This window comes from Citrus sinensis, chromosome 6, assembly GCF_022201045.2.
Source record: "Citrus sinensis cultivar Valencia sweet orange chromosome 6, DVS_A1.0, whole genome shotgun sequence".
NCBI lineage: Eukaryota > Viridiplantae > Streptophyta > Magnoliopsida > Sapindales > Rutaceae > Citrus > Citrus sinensis.
Window position 1 is genome coordinate 6,676,806 of NC_068561.1, and position 19,139 is coordinate 6,695,944.

General features: G+C 34.1%; 1 protein-coding gene across 3 annotated transcripts; it reads right to left on the reverse strand.

Moving 5' to 3' along the window:
* Nucleotides 1–843: 843 nt before the first annotated feature.
* Nucleotides 844–9,020, reverse strand: LOC102607925 (uncharacterized). 3 transcript variants are annotated; one of them, XM_006493486.2, is made up of 12 exons: nt 8,724–9,019; nt 8,390–8,605; nt 7,187–8,308; nt 6,444–6,566; nt 5,538–5,719; nt 5,194–5,425; nt 4,858–5,067; nt 3,985–4,113; nt 2,781–2,849; nt 2,207–2,329; nt 1,486–1,536; nt 844–1,374 (listed from the first exon to the last, which is right to left on the reverse strand). In XM_006493486.2, the coding sequence occupies exons 1-12, from the start codon at nt 8,958–8,960 to the stop codon at nt 1,207–1,209; spliced, it is 2,862 nt and encodes a 953-aa protein (XP_006493549.1). In that variant the 5' UTR covers nt 8,961–9,019; the 3' UTR covers nt 844–1,206. The 3 variants fall into 3 exon arrangements, with proteins under 3 accessions (XP_006493549.1, XP_024949345.1, XP_015381192.1); XM_025093577.2 differs by lacking the exon at nt 6,444–6,566; XM_015525706.3 differs by lacking the exons at nt 844–1,374; nt 1,486–1,536; nt 2,207–2,329; nt 2,781–2,849 and adding an exon at nt 2,889–3,868 and having other exon boundaries at nt 8,724–9,020.
* Between the last annotated feature and the right edge of the window lie 10,119 nt (nt 9,021–19,139).

Consider the following 19,139-nt stretch of genomic DNA (forward strand, 5'->3'; position numbering starts at 1 on the left):
GCGTCACGTGTTATTGAATTATTGATTTAGAGCACCAAGTTAATGCTGGGCTAGTGTTCCTGAAGCATAGAAGACCTTCTGCTTAACAACTATCATTAAAATTTAAAAGTGCATAGAATATCTGGCTTGATTTTCAAAATGTATTAGTTTATCTCTTAATATAGGCTCTTTTTTTATATAGGCTCTTTTTTTTTTTTTCTCCATTCTAAGAGAGAAACGAAATAACCTCACCACCTCAGGCCTCAGCACTAAATTTATTATTTAAAAAATTAGCGAGACCCATAAGAGAATACACGCTCCACCATTGTGACAGCATCATTCGACATTGTCTCATATAATGTTCTTTCTCTTTAAAATTTTTATGTGTGTATAATTTCTTGTCATCTGTTAGTATTAATTGATTTTACTTTTTATCATTAACGTGATGGAATACTCTTATTCAACCTATTAATAAATGATAGGTAAAATGCCTGGTTACTAGGATGGGTAAAAGAGTCCAAGTCAGCCAGACCTGCAAACTTTAGAGCCGCCCGCATTTTGAGGCCATTGACATGTGCCGAAAATTTCAACGTCTGCTATAAATAAGCTTGGTTTAGAGCTTATGGGAAAAATGGGGAAAAAAAGAAACCAGACTTTATAAATTATAAATTAAATGAATTCAATTTATAATTTATATGCATTGTTTGTAGTTTATTATATTGAGTTATTAATATTTAATGTATTGAACAATTAATCTATTATATATTGAATGCTCAAGTATTCTTTTTTTTTTTTAAATTTATAAAAAGTCCAAGCCCGACCCAAACCCATCTAAGGCCAGCCAATACCCACTACGCGTGCTAGTTCAATCAGAATGAAAATGATTTTCATACAAATATGACACGTGACATGTTTACAGAACTGTTCAGACGTGTAAAACGACTCCCGCGGAAATCGAACAAATCCCACCACCTTACAGATGCTACATATATTACGACCAAAATTTAGAATAACAAAACAGGAAAGCCAAAACCCTCTTTCAACTCTACATGGTTTGAGCAGCAAAGAAAAGAAAACGAAATTGTTAAATACACTTTGAAGAAGGTCACATTTGTTCGCTCCTACGCCTTTTTGGTTTTGGCAGTATGGTATTAGTGTCATCGGTGAAGCACATATTCGTCTTGAAAGGCACCAAGTATTCTATTTATCAGAAGTTGCCGCTCGGCATTACATCCAAGCATGTATATCACTTGATTTTTTCTGTTTCTTCCTTTTCCTTCTTTCGGCTTTTGTCTCAGTCATTGCTTCTAAACGTTTTGATTGCCGTGATCTGATTTCTTGCAACTTTGCCTTTGCGTCTCGAAAGAGTGCATCTGACCTCAACGCCATCAATTGCTGAATTGAAAGACAAATACAATAAATAAAGTCATGCCTTCGTTTCTCATATAAATTAGCCGAAACTAAAAATAATAACAATAACAACAAATTAAAAACAGATTCAAGCACCTTAAGATGATCCATTGCAGCAAGATTGAAACCCAGAGTATCTTTGCATTCCTGATACAAGTTTGAAACAAGTCAGTTAAGGATCAAGTTACTTAGCTTTAATCCTAATCCAATAAATAGGTTTCCTTGACAATCCAACATTATTGCTATAGTTTAGAAAATCTCAGATATAAATAATAGACATCAAGCGAAATTTTGCCCTGTTTGGTACGGTGGCTGGCAGCTTAAGCTACAGCACTTAATTTGGAAGCTAAGTTGATTTTATCCCACAATTGATGAAAAGTCTATAATATCTTTACTATTTTTTATCCCACACAATAAAAATAAACTTTTTCTCCATAGCCGCAGCTCTTTTCCGACAGCAGCCGTAGCTTTTATGCCACTTTACCTTAATACTAAACAAGAAATATATCAATCTGGTTGGTTTGGCCACTAGTAATGGAGCCAAAAACAGGTCAAGAGTTTGAAACCTCCTCACACCAACCATGGAAGGGGATTAGTTTAATTTGGAGTGAGATGAAAATAAGTGTGTATATGGTTACTAACAGTGCACCGATGAGGCAAGAATTTAGTCTAAATTGGTTGGAATATATCTAGCAAGCATCCCTACAAACATTCTACTCAATTTTCATTGCTTTGCATCATAGAAATTCTACTGTTCTGTTCAGCGTTCACCTAGTAAAACTCGATTTGCATTGTAGAAAGAAATGGCTATTATTACCTTGACTCTTGCATATAGAATGTCTTTGAGAACAGTCAACGCAGGTCTGGCAGATGGGGTAGTAATTAACTGATGATGATGTACCTGCAACAGCACCGTAGCAACCCTGCAAACAAGCTCAACCTGCACAAATATTAAAACATCGTTACATCTACCTGGATAAACACAGGCTATAAAAATGATATTGCAAGAAATGAAGAAATTAATCTTAAAATTACAGCAAAAACAGAAAGATGCACCTGCAGAATTCTCCAAAATACACACACACGCAAACACACACTGGCATTCCAAGTTATTACTTGCATTCCCACGGGCAAGGCAGAAAACTTCATAGTAAGATATTGACATTTTATCCTTTCTTCCATAACATACAGAAATATTTGAAGGCAAGAGAATATCCATTGGTAGCAAAGAAAAATTCATAAGTGTGCCAATTATCAAATACAGAGACAGCGAGAAAGAGAATAGGCAGGAAAGATATTAGAAAAAAAGAAATAAATAACAATATGCGATTGATTCACCAGCAAATATGCTGGTGTTTCTTCTGCTTATCTATAGGTAGAAATAGAAGAACCTTATCAGGATTTGAAGTCCAATCCTTCAGGTAAGACAGAAGCTTCAAAGCATCTGAGAATGGTAAAGCCTGCACCAAAATAAAAATAAAAATTCAACTGCACATTAGGAATTTAGGACAAACAATCAGTAAGGAAAACTGAATGTTTCAGATGATCCTAGAATAATCATATAACACCCTATACTTTCCAATAATGAGAACTGATCTTTTGGCACACAAAGATTTTAGACTTCAAGAAATCAAATAAGATTCAAATTTTTCTTGTTTTTCAGTTGTCGTTTGTCCTAATTAGTAAATAGTTTCCACAGGAGTATATCTCCATTTGACAGGCAAACAATATTTTCAATACTTTGTTCACTATGAGAATATCCGGAAAAGTGAAATAAAACTAAACTCTCGTTAATCCTGCAAAATATCGTGAATCTGATACTTTAGATCTTGTTTACGTAATGAATACTGAGAAACATGAAAATATCAACCAGGAATTTATTCAATTGGTATAATATTGCAACTCTACTCAAAATGCTCCACTGGCCCTTATTTATATTTATTATGATGAGTCAAATAATAATCACCAATGAACTAAGAAAAAAACTTAAACAAGAATTACCTAATATCTAAAAAGGAAAGCAGATTAAAATAAAACTCAAGTTAAATAAGATATTCCTAAACTCAATAAACTCAGCTCTGATGCATAAAAGAATTTAATGCATCAAACTCCAACAAAAGCAAAGGGACCAGTTAAAGTGACAAGGATGAGATGTCCTCTAAAGGCAAGATTTTAATAGGCATACAATCAACTGAAATAGGATCAAGTGGGTAGATGAGTTGATTATATTACGTGTGCAGGATGAAAGCAGGATGCACTGGCCATATGCTACACTTTGCCAAGATGAAATGGCAAAGAAGCAGTAGTAAGAATAACTGAAATGCACTGGCCAACAAAGGTCAGCTTATCAAAAAAGTACAGGGTCATCAAAGGAGATTTCCAGAAAGAAATACAGTAAAAGACATCCTCAAATCAAAATGGTAAAACTTTAAACCAAATGGACATTCCTAGCAGCCGCCATATTTTTCATGTAGCCTTTCTGAAAAATAAAATAAAATAAAATTTACATGGAGATAACCAAAATGAACTCAAAGCTAATAAGTGAGTAGTTTCCATCTAAAATATATATGGAAAGAAAAATCAAGAAACCCTTACCAGCAATGTCTGCTCCAGATCATTGGTGTTAACAGTTGAGACTGCACGCAGAACATAATCAGACGGAGATAGCCCAAGCATTCTCATGTCTGATTGAAACTGAGTAACTTTTCCCCTCATTTTCTCCTCCTGAATGTTACATAAATAAATTATGAAATGCAATTTACACACATTAAGTTCATGCTAATGGCTCTCTTGCACTTATTGTAAGGAGAATTAGGTTCATAAATAAAAATTAATGTATCATTTTCCCATTTTGAGCACTTTATGAGGTTATTTTTTGAAAGTTTTGACAAACCCATAAATTTACAAACACTGGTATTTCAGTTATAGATCAAATGTTTGGTAAAATTTGTTTTAAGTCAAATAACTTAAGTCTATTGGCTCATGGCTCTTCATAAAGTTCTGGTTATATTTGGTAACATCTCCTGGAATTCACATATGTGAATCATTTGATGCGATAAAAAAGGGACAAAAAGGCAACAGGCAGGCAAAAATTAAATCCTGATCACTGAAGTTACATTATGAATAAGTTGACAGAATAAGATTGCTTAAAACCAAAATCAAAGAAAACAAGCATTGTTGTTTCAGATTAACACACAGCACTAAACCTAATTTGCATTCACTTTCTCCTAATTATAAATCATTAAATCATTTGAGAATAACTAATGCATTTTGAAGGAGTATCACAAGGGTAATTTAGATTATGGATAAAACTCATTAACTGCGGCAACCTTAGGGCATTCATTCATTCTTCTTTCATGGAAGAAGCGTTCCCTTGAAATGGGTAAGCAAGCACATAGCACGGTGATTATTTTCTTATCCTAGTAAGTAATTAATATGGCCGCTTGATAACTGTAATGCAAAAAATACCTCATTTATAGCGATACGCTCCAGTTCCTCTTCTGCAGTATCTAAGGCTTCAATTATTGAATCAGTTGCAGTAATGGTTTCTTGAGTTTTCTTCCCAGCTACAGCCACTGCTCCCTCTTCAGGAAGTTCCTCCTTGGGTTCATACCTGCTTTCTAATGCATTGTCAAGGTCAGACTCAAACAACTCCTCCAGCCTCTTTTCTTTCTCTTCCTGCACATTCAAGAATTTACTCCGGCATGAAACTAATATTAAATAAGGAAAAGGAAATGCTTAAGATCTTAACATGTGGACAATGAGGAGAAAAGACCAACCAAGTCCCTTTTATTAAGAATATACCTCAATAAAAAATGGCTCTTCAGTACGATCCCAACGACGAATGGACCGATCATGGGATCCAGTGACCACAAAATCCCCACGATTGCTGATCGCAAGACACCAAACATCAGTATGATGCCCTTCAAGAGTTAAAAGCAACTCAAATTTATCAGCATCCCAGTATTTGACAAGACGATCTTTTCCAACACTGAACATGTAGTGAGTGTTTCGCACAAACTGCACTGCCATAACACTGCCGCAGAAATAGCTTGTGTAAAGAAAACAGCTCCATAATTTTCAGCTACATCATCCAAACATAAAAGGAAATATTTATATTTTCAAATTCATCCATAAAAACAAAGCACCTATCAGAATGAGCAAAAATGGATTTGTGGCAATCACCAAAATCCAAACCCCAAATCTTCAAATTCTTGTCTGCAGAACCGGTCACAATCAAATCTCCATCTGATGAAATATCCATACATAGCACTGGCAGCTTATGACCATATAAGGAAAGGAAAAACTTAAGCGAATCCACAAAAAACACCTGAAGAGTGCACAAAAGAAAATATACTATTAATAATAATAATAAAAAGAAAAGTTAATAGAAATGCTTCAAAATACTAGACACCTTACAGTAAAGGGGAAATATAGAAAATTTAAATGAAATCACATAAAAGACAAGAATACTGAGTGAAAAACTAGATAGAATGATCATTACCACGAATACCAGTGCCATGTGGGAAGAGGTGTTATATTTGACAAAAACTAGTTATAGAAACAAGATCTTTCACCGAAGCATTATTTTGATCCAAGCAATTGTAAACCAGATTTATTGACATATAACTCCAACAAAAAATATTGCTGAAAAATTAACAACATTCCATCTGTTACCACCACCCCCATCCTCCGTACTAAACTTGAAAAAAAAGTTACTACATTGCATCTATGCGTAATAGGATACATATGAACATTTAAGTTATGTATCAACCCATGACTTCATCACAAACCATGCATTTCAAATATAACGTCATCATAAAGTATCTCTGGAAAACCAAATTTCTTCCATCTACCACTGCACCATCCCCCATCCTCGTTACTGTAATGGAAAACAAAAATTACGGTTGTGCACCTATGTTCAATATGATGAATTAGAAATTAATTGACATGTCAGATTATGACAGAGAAAAGTTGAACACAACAAACCAGCACCCAGAAACAGAAGACGAAATAAAACTAAAGGTAGGTAAGTTTAAAGAAATCAACTGAACCTTCACTGTGCAATCCAATAGAGCAACAGCAATGTATTTAGCATCAGGGCTAACAACAACAGCCAAAACATCATCATTCATCTTTGCAGTTCGTACATTTGACAACATCAGAGACTTAGAATCCTGAAAACCAAACAGAAAATGTCTCATCAGATATCATATGTGGAAGATGCAAGAATCTTGATTTCAAGTTTGAGCTGCAGTATATCTTCAGAAGATTTTATAGAACACTCAGAAAGTTGAAATTACATACACAAACTCACCAAAAAGGAGAGAAAGAGGAAACAGAAAAAAGGGAAAAAAATGCTTAGATATTACATTCAGTCTAGTAATTCATAAAATTAATAAACCAACATATTTGCCACTCCCCAGCCAGAAAGTTTATAATAAAATGTGAGATGAATTTACATTCATCCATGTACTGTGATGTCCAAAGGAAAAATACCTATCTCATCAATGAAACATAAGCATCCACGTAACACAAGGACTTAAATTTAATTTTCAATGTCATTGCTCTCTTTTCCAATCTTTGTCTTTCACAGTTAATAACAGAGATAGTTATGGACTAATACATACAAGTGTCACGGTCGACTGTTTATCAATTGAAAAATACCACAACAGAATGTGAATCTTTTCAAATAATTATCATTGAACAGTAAGTACAAGTTAACTTGGAACTACAGAAAGAAGCATAAATAAATAAATAAAATAAACACAAAAAGGATAAGGTATGAAGCACACACTTGGCCAGACTTCTGTTTAACTCGATACTCCCAGAACTTAACATCATGATCCGCACTTCCAGTGACAAAACCATCTTCATTTGGAATGGCAGCAATCCAGTGAATAGAGCCACCATGGGCCTCCAATACTTCAATGCAGGTACCACTCCCGATGTCAAAAACTTCTATTCTTCCACTTTTAGTTCCAACAAATGCATACTTATTGTTAGGAACAATTAAACCACAGAGTCCATACCCAGAATCAATAGTCCTCAAACAAGAACCAGTGCTGGGATTCCAAATCTTCACAGCATTGTGACTTGTTGACATCAAAAGAGTGTTGTCAGAACTTAGTGTAAGACTTCTGACATCAGAACGATGTCCGTGGAGCTCAATAGCAACTGTTTTTGTATTTGCACTACTCTCAATAGAATAACACTCCAATAAATTATTGTTCAAAGATAGTGCTAAAGCAGCCATTGAACCCTTTGGTGTAATTGGACAAAAACAAATGGAACAAATCTTTTTACTAGCTCGAATTGTTTGAAGCAACTTGAAAACATCAGGGACTGTAACCATTGGATTATTTCCATCTCCTTCACTTCTGTGAATAATATCTCCATTTTCAATTACTTCAACCGCCCCTTTTGCAGATTTCTTCTCTTTCTTCCGGTGAAGCCTGCGTTTTGCTTTACGCTTAGCTTCAGCTGAATCCAATACACGGAATATCTCCACCATTTTTCCAGCTACTTGACAGGCAAGTAAATTTCCTGACTTATTGAATCTTACAGTTGCAACCCTATCCTTGCTTTGTCTTTGAATTTCACCAAACTGCTTCAGAATTTGCCATTTATCTAGAGAGGGTTTATCTCCATTGTTCACAATTTCAGTTCCACTGACATCAGATACGGAGTGATCCTCATTTAACTCACGGTTAACGGTGAAAAATCTCAGTTCCACATCTGCCGAACCAGTGACCAGGAATCTTTCTTCAGGGTCAACATCAATGGACCATATTTCACTGTGATGACCACTAACTATTTGCATACAGTGCTGGGTTTCAAGATCCCATACTCTCAAAAATTTATCTTTAGAGGAACTGACAAGCTTTTTACCAGACTCCAAGAAAACAAGGTCAGTAACCTGCAACACACAAAGCAATATAAACACATTAACACAGAATAAACAGCTAACAATCATACTACATGGCTGTAAGTAACAAACCTGGTCACGGTGTCCACGAAGACGAAATAAGCCGGTCTCTCCAATCACATCCCACAAGATAACATCATTATCTTTGCTTCCAGATGCAAGCAAAGAACCAAGCTGGTTATATCGTAGCACGGTTACAGCCCCTTTATGTCCATTCAATGTTGTCTCACAAGTCCCTTTTTCAGTATCCCAAATTCTTATACTACCATCTGCATATCCACTAGCTACCTACAATCAAATCATTTTTTCACTTTCTTATATACTAAAGGAGCTCAAAAACTTAAAAAATAGTAATAAATAAAAAAATTCTTAAATAAGAAATAAAAATTAAGAATTTGATAGGTACCAGAGAAGAAGGGGAAGAAGCAATGGATGTGACGGCCAGAGGGGGGCCGGCACGAGAGGAGGTAGAAGGAGCTAGGGTTTTGGAGCAGATGCCTTGACGCACGTGCCAGACTCCGAGTTTCTCGAGTGCGGCAGCGAGCAGGTGCTTGCCTGAGCTGTCGTATGTGATGTTAGAATCTACGGATACGATTACACCAAAGGCAGCCCCCGGCTCGTACCTTAGGTACGCCTTCACCATCGCTGCTGCTTCTGTTTGAAACTTTCCTTCAGCGAGGTTTTGCAAGGGTTTAATGTATGTAACCGTTTATTATTATTATTATTATTATTGTAGGGTCGGATTACGAGGCCTAAATTACCACCAACAATGGGCCTTCAAGTAGAGATAGTAAAAATATCCGTTCGGTCCGGACTCGGACCGTATTCGGACATTGTTGGCCGGGTAATACTCGATTTGGGTATGAAATTGGGTCGATTTTGGACATCACTTGATAAATTTGGAACCCGAATTTTATTAAAAAAATTATAAAATATATATTGTTTTAAATATTTTATATTTATTTGACTCATTTATTATATATATATATAATTTTAAACACTTAAAGTTTATATTTTCATGTCAAATTTTATTGAAATAAATTTAAAACTTATAAAATTACCAAAAAATAAAAAATATATACACATAAAATATTAAAAAATATAAAATTTAGGTACTCGGATTAAAATCCGGCCCGGACCCAGACCCGGACCGAGACCGGTTACATCCGGGCAGGGTCCGGTCATGGCAATACCCGGACCCGGCCCGGGATTTTGCCATCTCTACCTTCAAGGGGTGGTGTCATCTTACAGTACAGGTTGTATGATATACAGACAGTTGAGCAGTAAAAAGGTAACTTGGACAACCGGTATTCTACCGGTTGTAAATATTTTTTACATTTATTTCATTGATTTTGTATAAGAAAAAATACTAAAAATTAGAGAAAAATTATAAATAATTACCAGAAAAGTAGTGGAATGCTGTAAAATATTTGAGCAAATTAGTTTCCAAAAAAATAATGAATTGTAAAAAAAACATTTATGAAATAATTATATTTAAGATAATTTGGTTAAATATCAATACATTGGATAACTATTCCAAGTTTATTTCTTATGTTTCATAATTTGGTTACACTTTCTCAATTATCTGGTCATATATTTCAACTCATTATTCCACTAGTTTTATGTTTATAATTTCTATTTTTATGTTTAAATTCAACAATTTAGCTTAGATTCCAAGTTAAGATACTATTACTTCTATTTCTGTTCAATAAATTCTGAATTTGGTAAAACTTTCTCGATTATTGGTTCTAATGCTTCAACTAAATTTTGAAGTGGTTTTGTGTTACATAGTCCAATTAACAAGGTCAAATTCTAATTAAATGGGTTAGATTTCAAGTTTATATTATAAGCATTCGTAGTTGGTTAAATTAGTTACTACATTTCGTTAAACTTTATCATTTTATAGTTCTATACCTTTACCTAATAAATCCACTAGATTTATGTTAAGTATTCCAACCAAACAGGTAATATTCCACTATTATGGGTTAAATACCAAATATGCCATTAACCACCTTTCTTTTTAATTTACTTTTCTCTATATTCCGTTATTTTTTCTCATCTTACAGTTCTAATATTTCCACTAAAAGTTTCACCAAATTCATGTTAAATATTCCAACTAATTAGGTAACATTCTACTTCAATGGGTTATATGCCAAACATGATTTATTTTTTGTTTGCCTTGTTCCTACAATTAGTTATACTTTCTCAATTTATGGTATTAACTTCTTCACCTAATAGTTTCACTAGCTTTGTATTTAGTATTTTGACTAACTAGGTAATATTTCAGTACAATGGGTTAATTACCACATATACTTTTTAGATTTTTTTTTGGGGTTTGAGAGTTCCTATATTTCATTAAACTTTCTTGCATATTGGTTCTCTAGTTTCACTTAATAATTCCACTATTTTTGTGTTGTGTATTCCAACTAACTAGGTAATATTTTAAAATTCTGGGTTAAATACCAAATATGATTTACACCTATCTATATTTTCGGTTTGATATGTTCCTAAAATTCGTTATATTTTCTCAATTTATGGTTTTAATGTTTCACCTAATATTTTCACTAGGTTTTTGTTGAGAATTCCAACTAACCGATGAAAATTTCAGTACAATGGGTTAATTATCAAATATGCTTTTTAGGTTTTTTTCTTTTGGGTTTGATTTGTACCTATATTTTGTTAGACTTTCTACTAATTGATTCTCTAGCTCCACTAATGATTCCATTGTTTTTGCGTTGTATATTCCAACTAGCTAGTTAATATTTCAATATTCTGGGTTAAATACCAAAATTCGTTATACTTTCTCAATTTATGGTTTTGATGTTTAACCTAACAATTTCACTAGGTTTGTGTTGAGAATTCAAACTAATTGATGAAAATTTCAATACAATGGGCTAATTATCATATATGCCTTTAAGGTTTTTTGTGCGTTTGATTTGTTCCAGTATTTCATTACACTTTCTCATATATAGGTTTTCTTGCTTCACCTACTAATCCACTATTTTTGTGTTGTGTATTCTGACTAACTAGCTAATATTTCAATATTCTATTTTCAATTTGATTTGTTCTTGAAATTTGTTATACTTTCTCTAGTTATGGTTTTGATGTTTCACCTATCAGTTTCATTAGCTTTGTGTTGAGAATTTCAACTAATTGGTGAAAATTCCAGTACAATGGGTTAATTAACAGTTAGGCATTTTAGGTCATTTTTGGGTTTAATTTGTTTCTGTATGTCGTTATACTTTCTTGTATATTGGCTCTCTAACTCCACCTAACAATTTTACTATTTTGTATTGTATATTCCAACTAACTAAGCAATATTTCATTATTTTGGGTTAAATACCAACTATGATTTATATATATATCATTTTCGGTTTGATTTGTTCCTGAAATTTGTTATACTTTCTCAATTTATGGTCACCTATTAGTTTCACTAGATTTGTGTTGAAAATTCTAACTAATTGGTAAAAATTCTAGTACAATGGGTTAATTACGAGATAGGCATTTTAGGTTATTTTTGGGTTTGATTCGTTCTTGTATTTCCTTAGACTTTCTTGTATATTTGTTCTCTCACTCCACCTAACAATTCTACTATTTTTGTGTCGTGTATTCCAACTAACTAGGTAATATTTCACTGTTCTGAGTTAAATACCAAATATGATTTCTATATATCATTTTTTGTTTTATTTTTTCCTAAAATTTGTTATACTTTCTCAATTTACGGTTTGATGTTTCACCTCTTAGTTTCACTATATTTGTGTTGAGAATTTCTACTAACTGATGAAAATTTCAGTATAATGGGTTGATTACCAGATATGTCTTATAAGTTTTTTTGGGGTTTGATTTATTCCTATATTTCGTTAGACTCTCTCGTATATTGATTCTCTTGCTCCACCTAATAATTTCACTAGTTTTGTGTTGTGTATTACAACTAAGTAAGTAATATCTCAGTATTCTAGGTGTGTGTGTATATATATATATATTCGTTTGATTTGTTCTTGAAATTTGTTGCACTATCTCAATTTACGTTTTCAATGTTTTACCTGATAATTTCACTCAGGTTTGTGTTGGGAATTCCAACTAATTACTATATATTCTAGTACAATGGATTAATTGTCAGATATGCTTTATAGGTTTTTTTTTTGCGTTTGATTTGTTCTTGTATTTCCTTGTAGATTATTGGTTAGATACTGAAATAATTTATAGATTATTTTTTTGCTTGATTGATTATTATAAGGGCAATTAGCCACTGACCACTTGTTTTTTTGGACTTTTAAAAAAATGCACATATCTTTTTTTTTTGGCTGATTTCTACCTGAAGTTACAAAATGTATCATTTTTCCACGGCCATCTAAACTCTGTGAGAGAAGTTAACATAATATTAACAAAATGACTATTTTACCCCCTTAATATAAAATTACTATTTCATCCTAATTAAATTACTTCAATTTTTCTTTACAATTTAGACATTAGATAAGAGGTTAAACAAAATAATCTAGAATATTTTTACCTTTTTTCCCTCTTTCTACCGCATTTAAATGACGTTGATTTTTGCTATGCATGTGAAATGAAAAATTTACCTCTCTGGCATCAGCAAGGTTATAACAAAATGCAAACGGAAGTGGAAAAGTGCAAGAAAATGTAATTTCTAGTGGAAATCAACATTAAAAAAATGTGTATTTTTGAAAAAATAGAAAGAACAAGTGGTCGGTAGATAATTTCCCTCATTACAATTCTATAAACTTTCTCGATTATGGCTACAATGTTCCACCTACAGTTTCATTAGTTTTGTGTTAAAGTATTCTGAGTAACTAAGTAATATTGTAATACTATGGGTTAGATGGTTGCCAAAGATGCTTTCTTGATTTTTTTTTGGGTTAAATTATACCTACTTTCTGTTAAATAGTCTCAATTATTGCTTGATAATCAACTAAAATTTCTTGAGTTTTTTGTTGAATAACCCTACTATGCAACCAACATATCAATAATTTTGTTGGATTTCAAATTTACTTTTTAGTATTGTTATTTTTATTAGGGTAGTACCAATTTTCCATTCAACTTTCTCATTTAGTTCATTTGTTTCAATTATTAGTTCTATAAGTTTTGTGTTGAATATTCTAGTAGGTAACATTTCAAAATTTCAGGTTCAATACCAACCATGCTTTTGACTATTGTTTTCGGTTGAATTAGTGTATAATTCCCATTAAACTTTCTCAATTTTCCGTTATATTATTTCAACTGGTAGATTTACTAGATTTAGGTTGAGTATATCCAACTAATTACCTAGTATTACAATATTGTAAGTGTCAATTGATAAGTCAATTTTACTTATTTATTTCTAAATTTATTCCAAAACTCTAATATTGTGCTACAAAATGACTCTTACATTTAACTTTCTCATATATTGGTTCAAATATTTCAACAAATTGTTGCACTAGTTTTTTTTTTTAATTATTCAAGTTGTTATTAGGCTCATTGCATTGTAGTCGAGTCTGCTTATAGAGTTTGCTGATAAGGTAGCCTTGTATTTGCATTGAAAGACCTTGTGGGAAGAAAAAGAGTAATAGCCTTTAAGCATACGGTTAATTTAATCATTTAATGCTTGTAACTTCACTATTTTTTTTTCCGACTCATTGCTTGTTGAAAGAACAAAGATGGTTTGATTAACTCAATACCGTCCTCATCTTGTTGACTCCTAATTTCAACTACTATAGGTAAGTTTTTTGAATTGTAGTCAATCTAAGTTATTTCTTACTTCTTCGTAATATTGCATTGTGATTGTGAAATTGACAAATATTTATTTAGCTAAAGATCATTTGACTTATAAATGTAGAGACATTATAACATAAGCAATGAACCTTCTCTAGGTTTCAATATAGGCATGAATATTTCTGCAGTGTCAGTAGAGGGTGCCATGAGCGGTGCTTCCTATGCTCCTAATTTGACATCCTCAGACCAATCTGGACCAGCACATTTGGCTTCCTTTGCCAACTTAGAAGACCACATAGATAGTGATGGACCTCTTTCCTCTTTTGTCTGTAAAGATAGGTTGTCTAAGTTTGATGTAATTGGTAGAGAGTTTTCATCAATAGAAGATGTGGAAGAGTTTTACTTCACCTATGCGAAAAACATCGGTTTCAATGTTCGGAGAGATATTAAAAGAGCAAACTCAAAAGGCAATGTCACAATAAGAAGATGGGTTGTTCAAAAGAAGGTAAGAGGTCTAAAAAGCATTTGAATAAAAGTGATCGAAAAAGGGTAGCCAAACCTTTAACAGAGGCATCATGTTAGGCTGCCTTTCGTATTGGTTTTAATAAATCTAAAGGTGTTTGGGTTGCTCGAGAGTGGATTGACACTCATACTCATGCAGTAGCGCCTCCTATTCAGGTACAATTTCTTCGCTTTCATTGTAACATGTTAGGTACTGATTATGCTAATGCTTCAATTTTGTACCACTTTGGAATGAAACCATCTTGAATCCACGAGTTAATGGCAGAGCGCTCATGTGGATATGCGCATGTTGGATTCATAAGAAATGACCTAGGAAATCGTTTATATTCTGGGCGTCGAGAGCAAATCGTTCAATCTGACTCAGAAACAATGCTTTTAATGCTACATAGAAAGTAAGACATGGATACTGCATTCTATTATCAATACACTCTTAACTCTGAAAACAAGTTGTCTGATATATTTTGGTGTGACTCTGGAATGCGAGCAGATTTCCACATACTTTGGTGATGTTCTAACATTTGACTTTACATATAAACCTAATGCATATAATAAACCTCTTGTCTTGTTTGTTGGTGTAAAACATCATATAAAGAATGCACTGTTTGGCTTTGCACTGCTTTCTAGTGAGACTGAAGACAACTACATATGGCTCATTTGCACTTTCAACTAGGGGTGGGCAAAATACCTGACCCGACCCGACCCGAAAAAGTTCGGGTTCGGGTTGCCAATGAAACCTAATCGGATGAGAAATTGCCAACCCGATTTGAATACCCGATCGGGTCGCCAAAAAAAAAAAACTCACAAAACCTAAAGTCTAAACACATTACACACGCACACACACACACACACACACACACACACACACACATACACACACACGACAGTCACAAACACTAAAACAAACAAAAAAAAACAACACACAGAACACTACAGACTCATCACACTCACGCACACAGACAGCCACACAACCCTCTTCAATCTGCTGCAGAAACCAACACCCAACATGCCATCTTAAATCTGCTACCAAAATCGACACCAAACAGGCCATCTGCTGCCGCGATCTACTGCAGTGCTGCTCCAATCCCGCATTTTGTTGGTGCGATTTGTTGCTGCCATCTGCTATCGTGATCTGCTGCCATCTGCTGCCGTAGCCACCGATCTGCTGTCGTAGCCACCGATCTGCTGCTTCAAGACTGAAGCCTCCAACCCGACTCGACCTAAGTTGCTTTGTGACCCGAACCCGATTTTGAAGATTTGAAAATTCATAACTTTCAATCTTTCATGGTATATATTATAGAGTAATGATATAGTCACAAACTCTTGTACAAATTTATTTTGTACAAACTGATGTGGCATTAATTTATTGGTTAAATTAAATATCTCTTGGTGTTGAGTGTTAGAAAATGCATATTTATAAAGGAGAAAACCATCATTTTACATTTCAAGTCTTACTAACAACCTTTACTTTTATGTATTTAACATTCTTATGATTTAATTACATGTGTTTTATTTTAATTAAGTATTTTATGTATTTTAGGGGTATTATAGTCATTTCACAATAAAGGAGAGATCAGACGGCAAAACGGACATCACTTTTGAACTCAGGACGGTCGAAAACCTTAGGAGGAGCATAAAAGGAAAAATGACACTATTTACATGTACGGTACTATTCACGTGTACGGTACTATATACGTTACTGTTCACGACACTGTTCACATAGAGGGATCGATGACGTGGCATTGATCGATGATGTGGCATTGACTGATGAGGTGTCACGATCCTGTTGGACTAAAATTCTTATGTACTGTTGATGGTGACGTGGCAGCATATCAGTGGACGAAAAATCTCGCGTATGGTACATGCATCACACATGATTATTTTCAACCAAACTGCGTTACTGTTCAACCCGGGTCAAACCGTGTTACTGTTCATCCACGTGGTCAAACCGCGTACTGTTGACTGATGACGTGGCGCAATCCTGAGCGTCCAAACTGTTTTTAATCTGATGATCATGATTTACTCCATGTATCTATAAAAAGGGGGCCTCTCCCCCCTAATTTGATATCTCTGAATCCATTTTTGGACTCTATTTTCTGTAATTCCTTCTCCATCTTGTATTTTCTACGTACTTTAATAAATTCCCATTTTGCCCCTAGTTCAATTATGAGTGCTAGTTTTCTTTCAAGCTTGGGTTGAAGGTGAAGTCTCAACATGTGTCATGGGCTTTATTTGATAAATTTATTTTCTCTTTCCCTCTAATTTTTGTAGATGTTTTGACTTCTTGTCGACAAATAATAATAGTCTTGTCTAGTACCGTCCTGGTTTCACCGGCTCCCTAGTATAAGATTATTATTATTTGGCACGATAAGCCCTTAGTACCATATTGATTAGAGCGTGGTTCATGAGGAGTGGATTCCCCCCTCATGATTCAATTGGTATTAATAAGGAATATTTAGCCCATGGTGCATATTGATACGGATCCAGATACCCAAGCGCTTCAATCATAGTAATTTTCTCTTCAATTTCTTCTCGCTATTTTAATTCCAATTTTAGAATAATTTAATTCACTTCCAGCACAAATCTAAACCACCTATTTACAAAATTAATTCTACACATAATTAAAATCCACATCTTCGTGGGATCGACACTCGTCACCATTAATCTATACTACAATAGATTCGTGCGCTTGCGAGTACATTAAAATTTGCACAACAAGTTTTTGACGCCGTTGCCGGGGAGGTAAGTAATTTTAATTCATAGAATTAATTTGTGTGAATAATTTCTTTTAAATTGTTGTCTTGTATTTTTTTTTTAAAAAAAAAGAAAAAAAAAAGTGAATCTGCATTTAGAGGTTAGTATTTCTTTTCTTTCTCTATTCTTTACAATTCTGCAATTTAATATTTAAGTTATTTTTCTTTGTAATTTTTGTTTATCTTAATTTAATTTTCTTTATTAAGTTTTAATTTAATTTTTAGTTAATTTCACAAATTTGTTTTAGTGTGTTTTTATAGAAATGTTGTAACAGCGTAATAAGGTTAGTATCGTAATTTCTCCTTTTCTTTATTTTTATTTTTTTTGTTTCCATTTATTTTTGTGTTCCTTGCATGCATGGTCGTAGGTCATTATTTCCTAATCTTGAACCTATAGACCTTGAATTAGAAAAAATATTTCGCACACAAAAGCACATTAAAAATAAATTTGGAATGGATTTACAAGCACCACAGGAGAGGCCATTTAAGGACTATTTCGCACACATCATGCATAAAGATACCCAAATGTAGCTGTTAGGAGTTTTGAACTAAAACCTAGTGTGCTAAATTGTCTCCCAACATTTTATGGCCTAGAAAATGAGGACCCATATAATCATCTGAATGATTTTCATGCTATTTGTCAAACTTTTAAATACGAAAATTTTTCAGACGATGATGTTAAACTCAGATTATTCCTATTTTCTTTAAAGGATAGAGCTCGTTCATGGTTAAATTCTTTGCCTGCTAATAGCATCACATCATGGGAACAAATGGTTACAAAATTTTTGAATAAATATTTCCCAGTGCATAAAACCAACGCTATTCGCAGGGAAATCTCGGAGTTTACCCAGAGAGAGGACGAGCAGTTTTTTGAAACATAGGAGCGATTCAATGGGCTACTCTTGAAGTATCCACATCATGGGTACGAGAAATGGCATCAATGCCAATACTTTTTGGAGGGATTATTGCCGAATGTGCAAGAATGACTAATGGCAACAAGTGGAGGAGAGCTAATGTCAAAAAGTGCATCAGAGATTTGGGAATTCTTCCAGCGACAAGCGGATAATTCCCAACAACGGAGTCGATCACTCAGGAATACTAGAAGAATTAAAGGAGTAAATGAGGTTCAAATTGGCGAGTCAACTTCGGGAATCAAAGAAGTCAAGGAGATGGTTGAAGGTCTTGCTCGACAAATAGCATCGTTATCGACTGCTAAATCAACAGAACCACATGACCATGACTCATATTCAGACGAAGCCAATGCAATATGTGTAATGAGAAAGCCATCAAATTACAACCCATACTCCAACACATATAATCCTGGATGGAGAGACCACCCCAATTTTTCATGGTCTCAAGAATTCCAACAGAATGGACCAACCGCTCCTGCTCCACCAATGCAACCAATTCCTCAAATTCCTCAAGCCTCTCAGCCCCCATTTAGACCATTCAATCAGAACCAAAACTACTCTCAACCTAGACCATGGGAGGATGCATTCCAGAATTTCAAGAATGTTACTCACTCTACGATTGAGCAACAGAACCGCACCATTGATGGACTACGAAATGAATTGAGAGCAGGCTTCAACTCACAAGCCCAATCCGTTTCAAGCCTCGAAAAAATGGTGGGACAACTTGCTTCTTCAGTTCAGACCTTGGCAATGACTGTTGAGAAAGGCAAGTTTCCAAGTCAACCAGTGCCTAATCCTAAAGGAGTACATGAAGCAAGTACCAGTTCACCACAGCAGCATGGAGAGGTCAAAGCAGTCATGACCTTACGAAAAGGAAAAGAAGTCGACAACAAAGTGGAGATGCCGGTGACAAAAGAAAATCAAATTGTA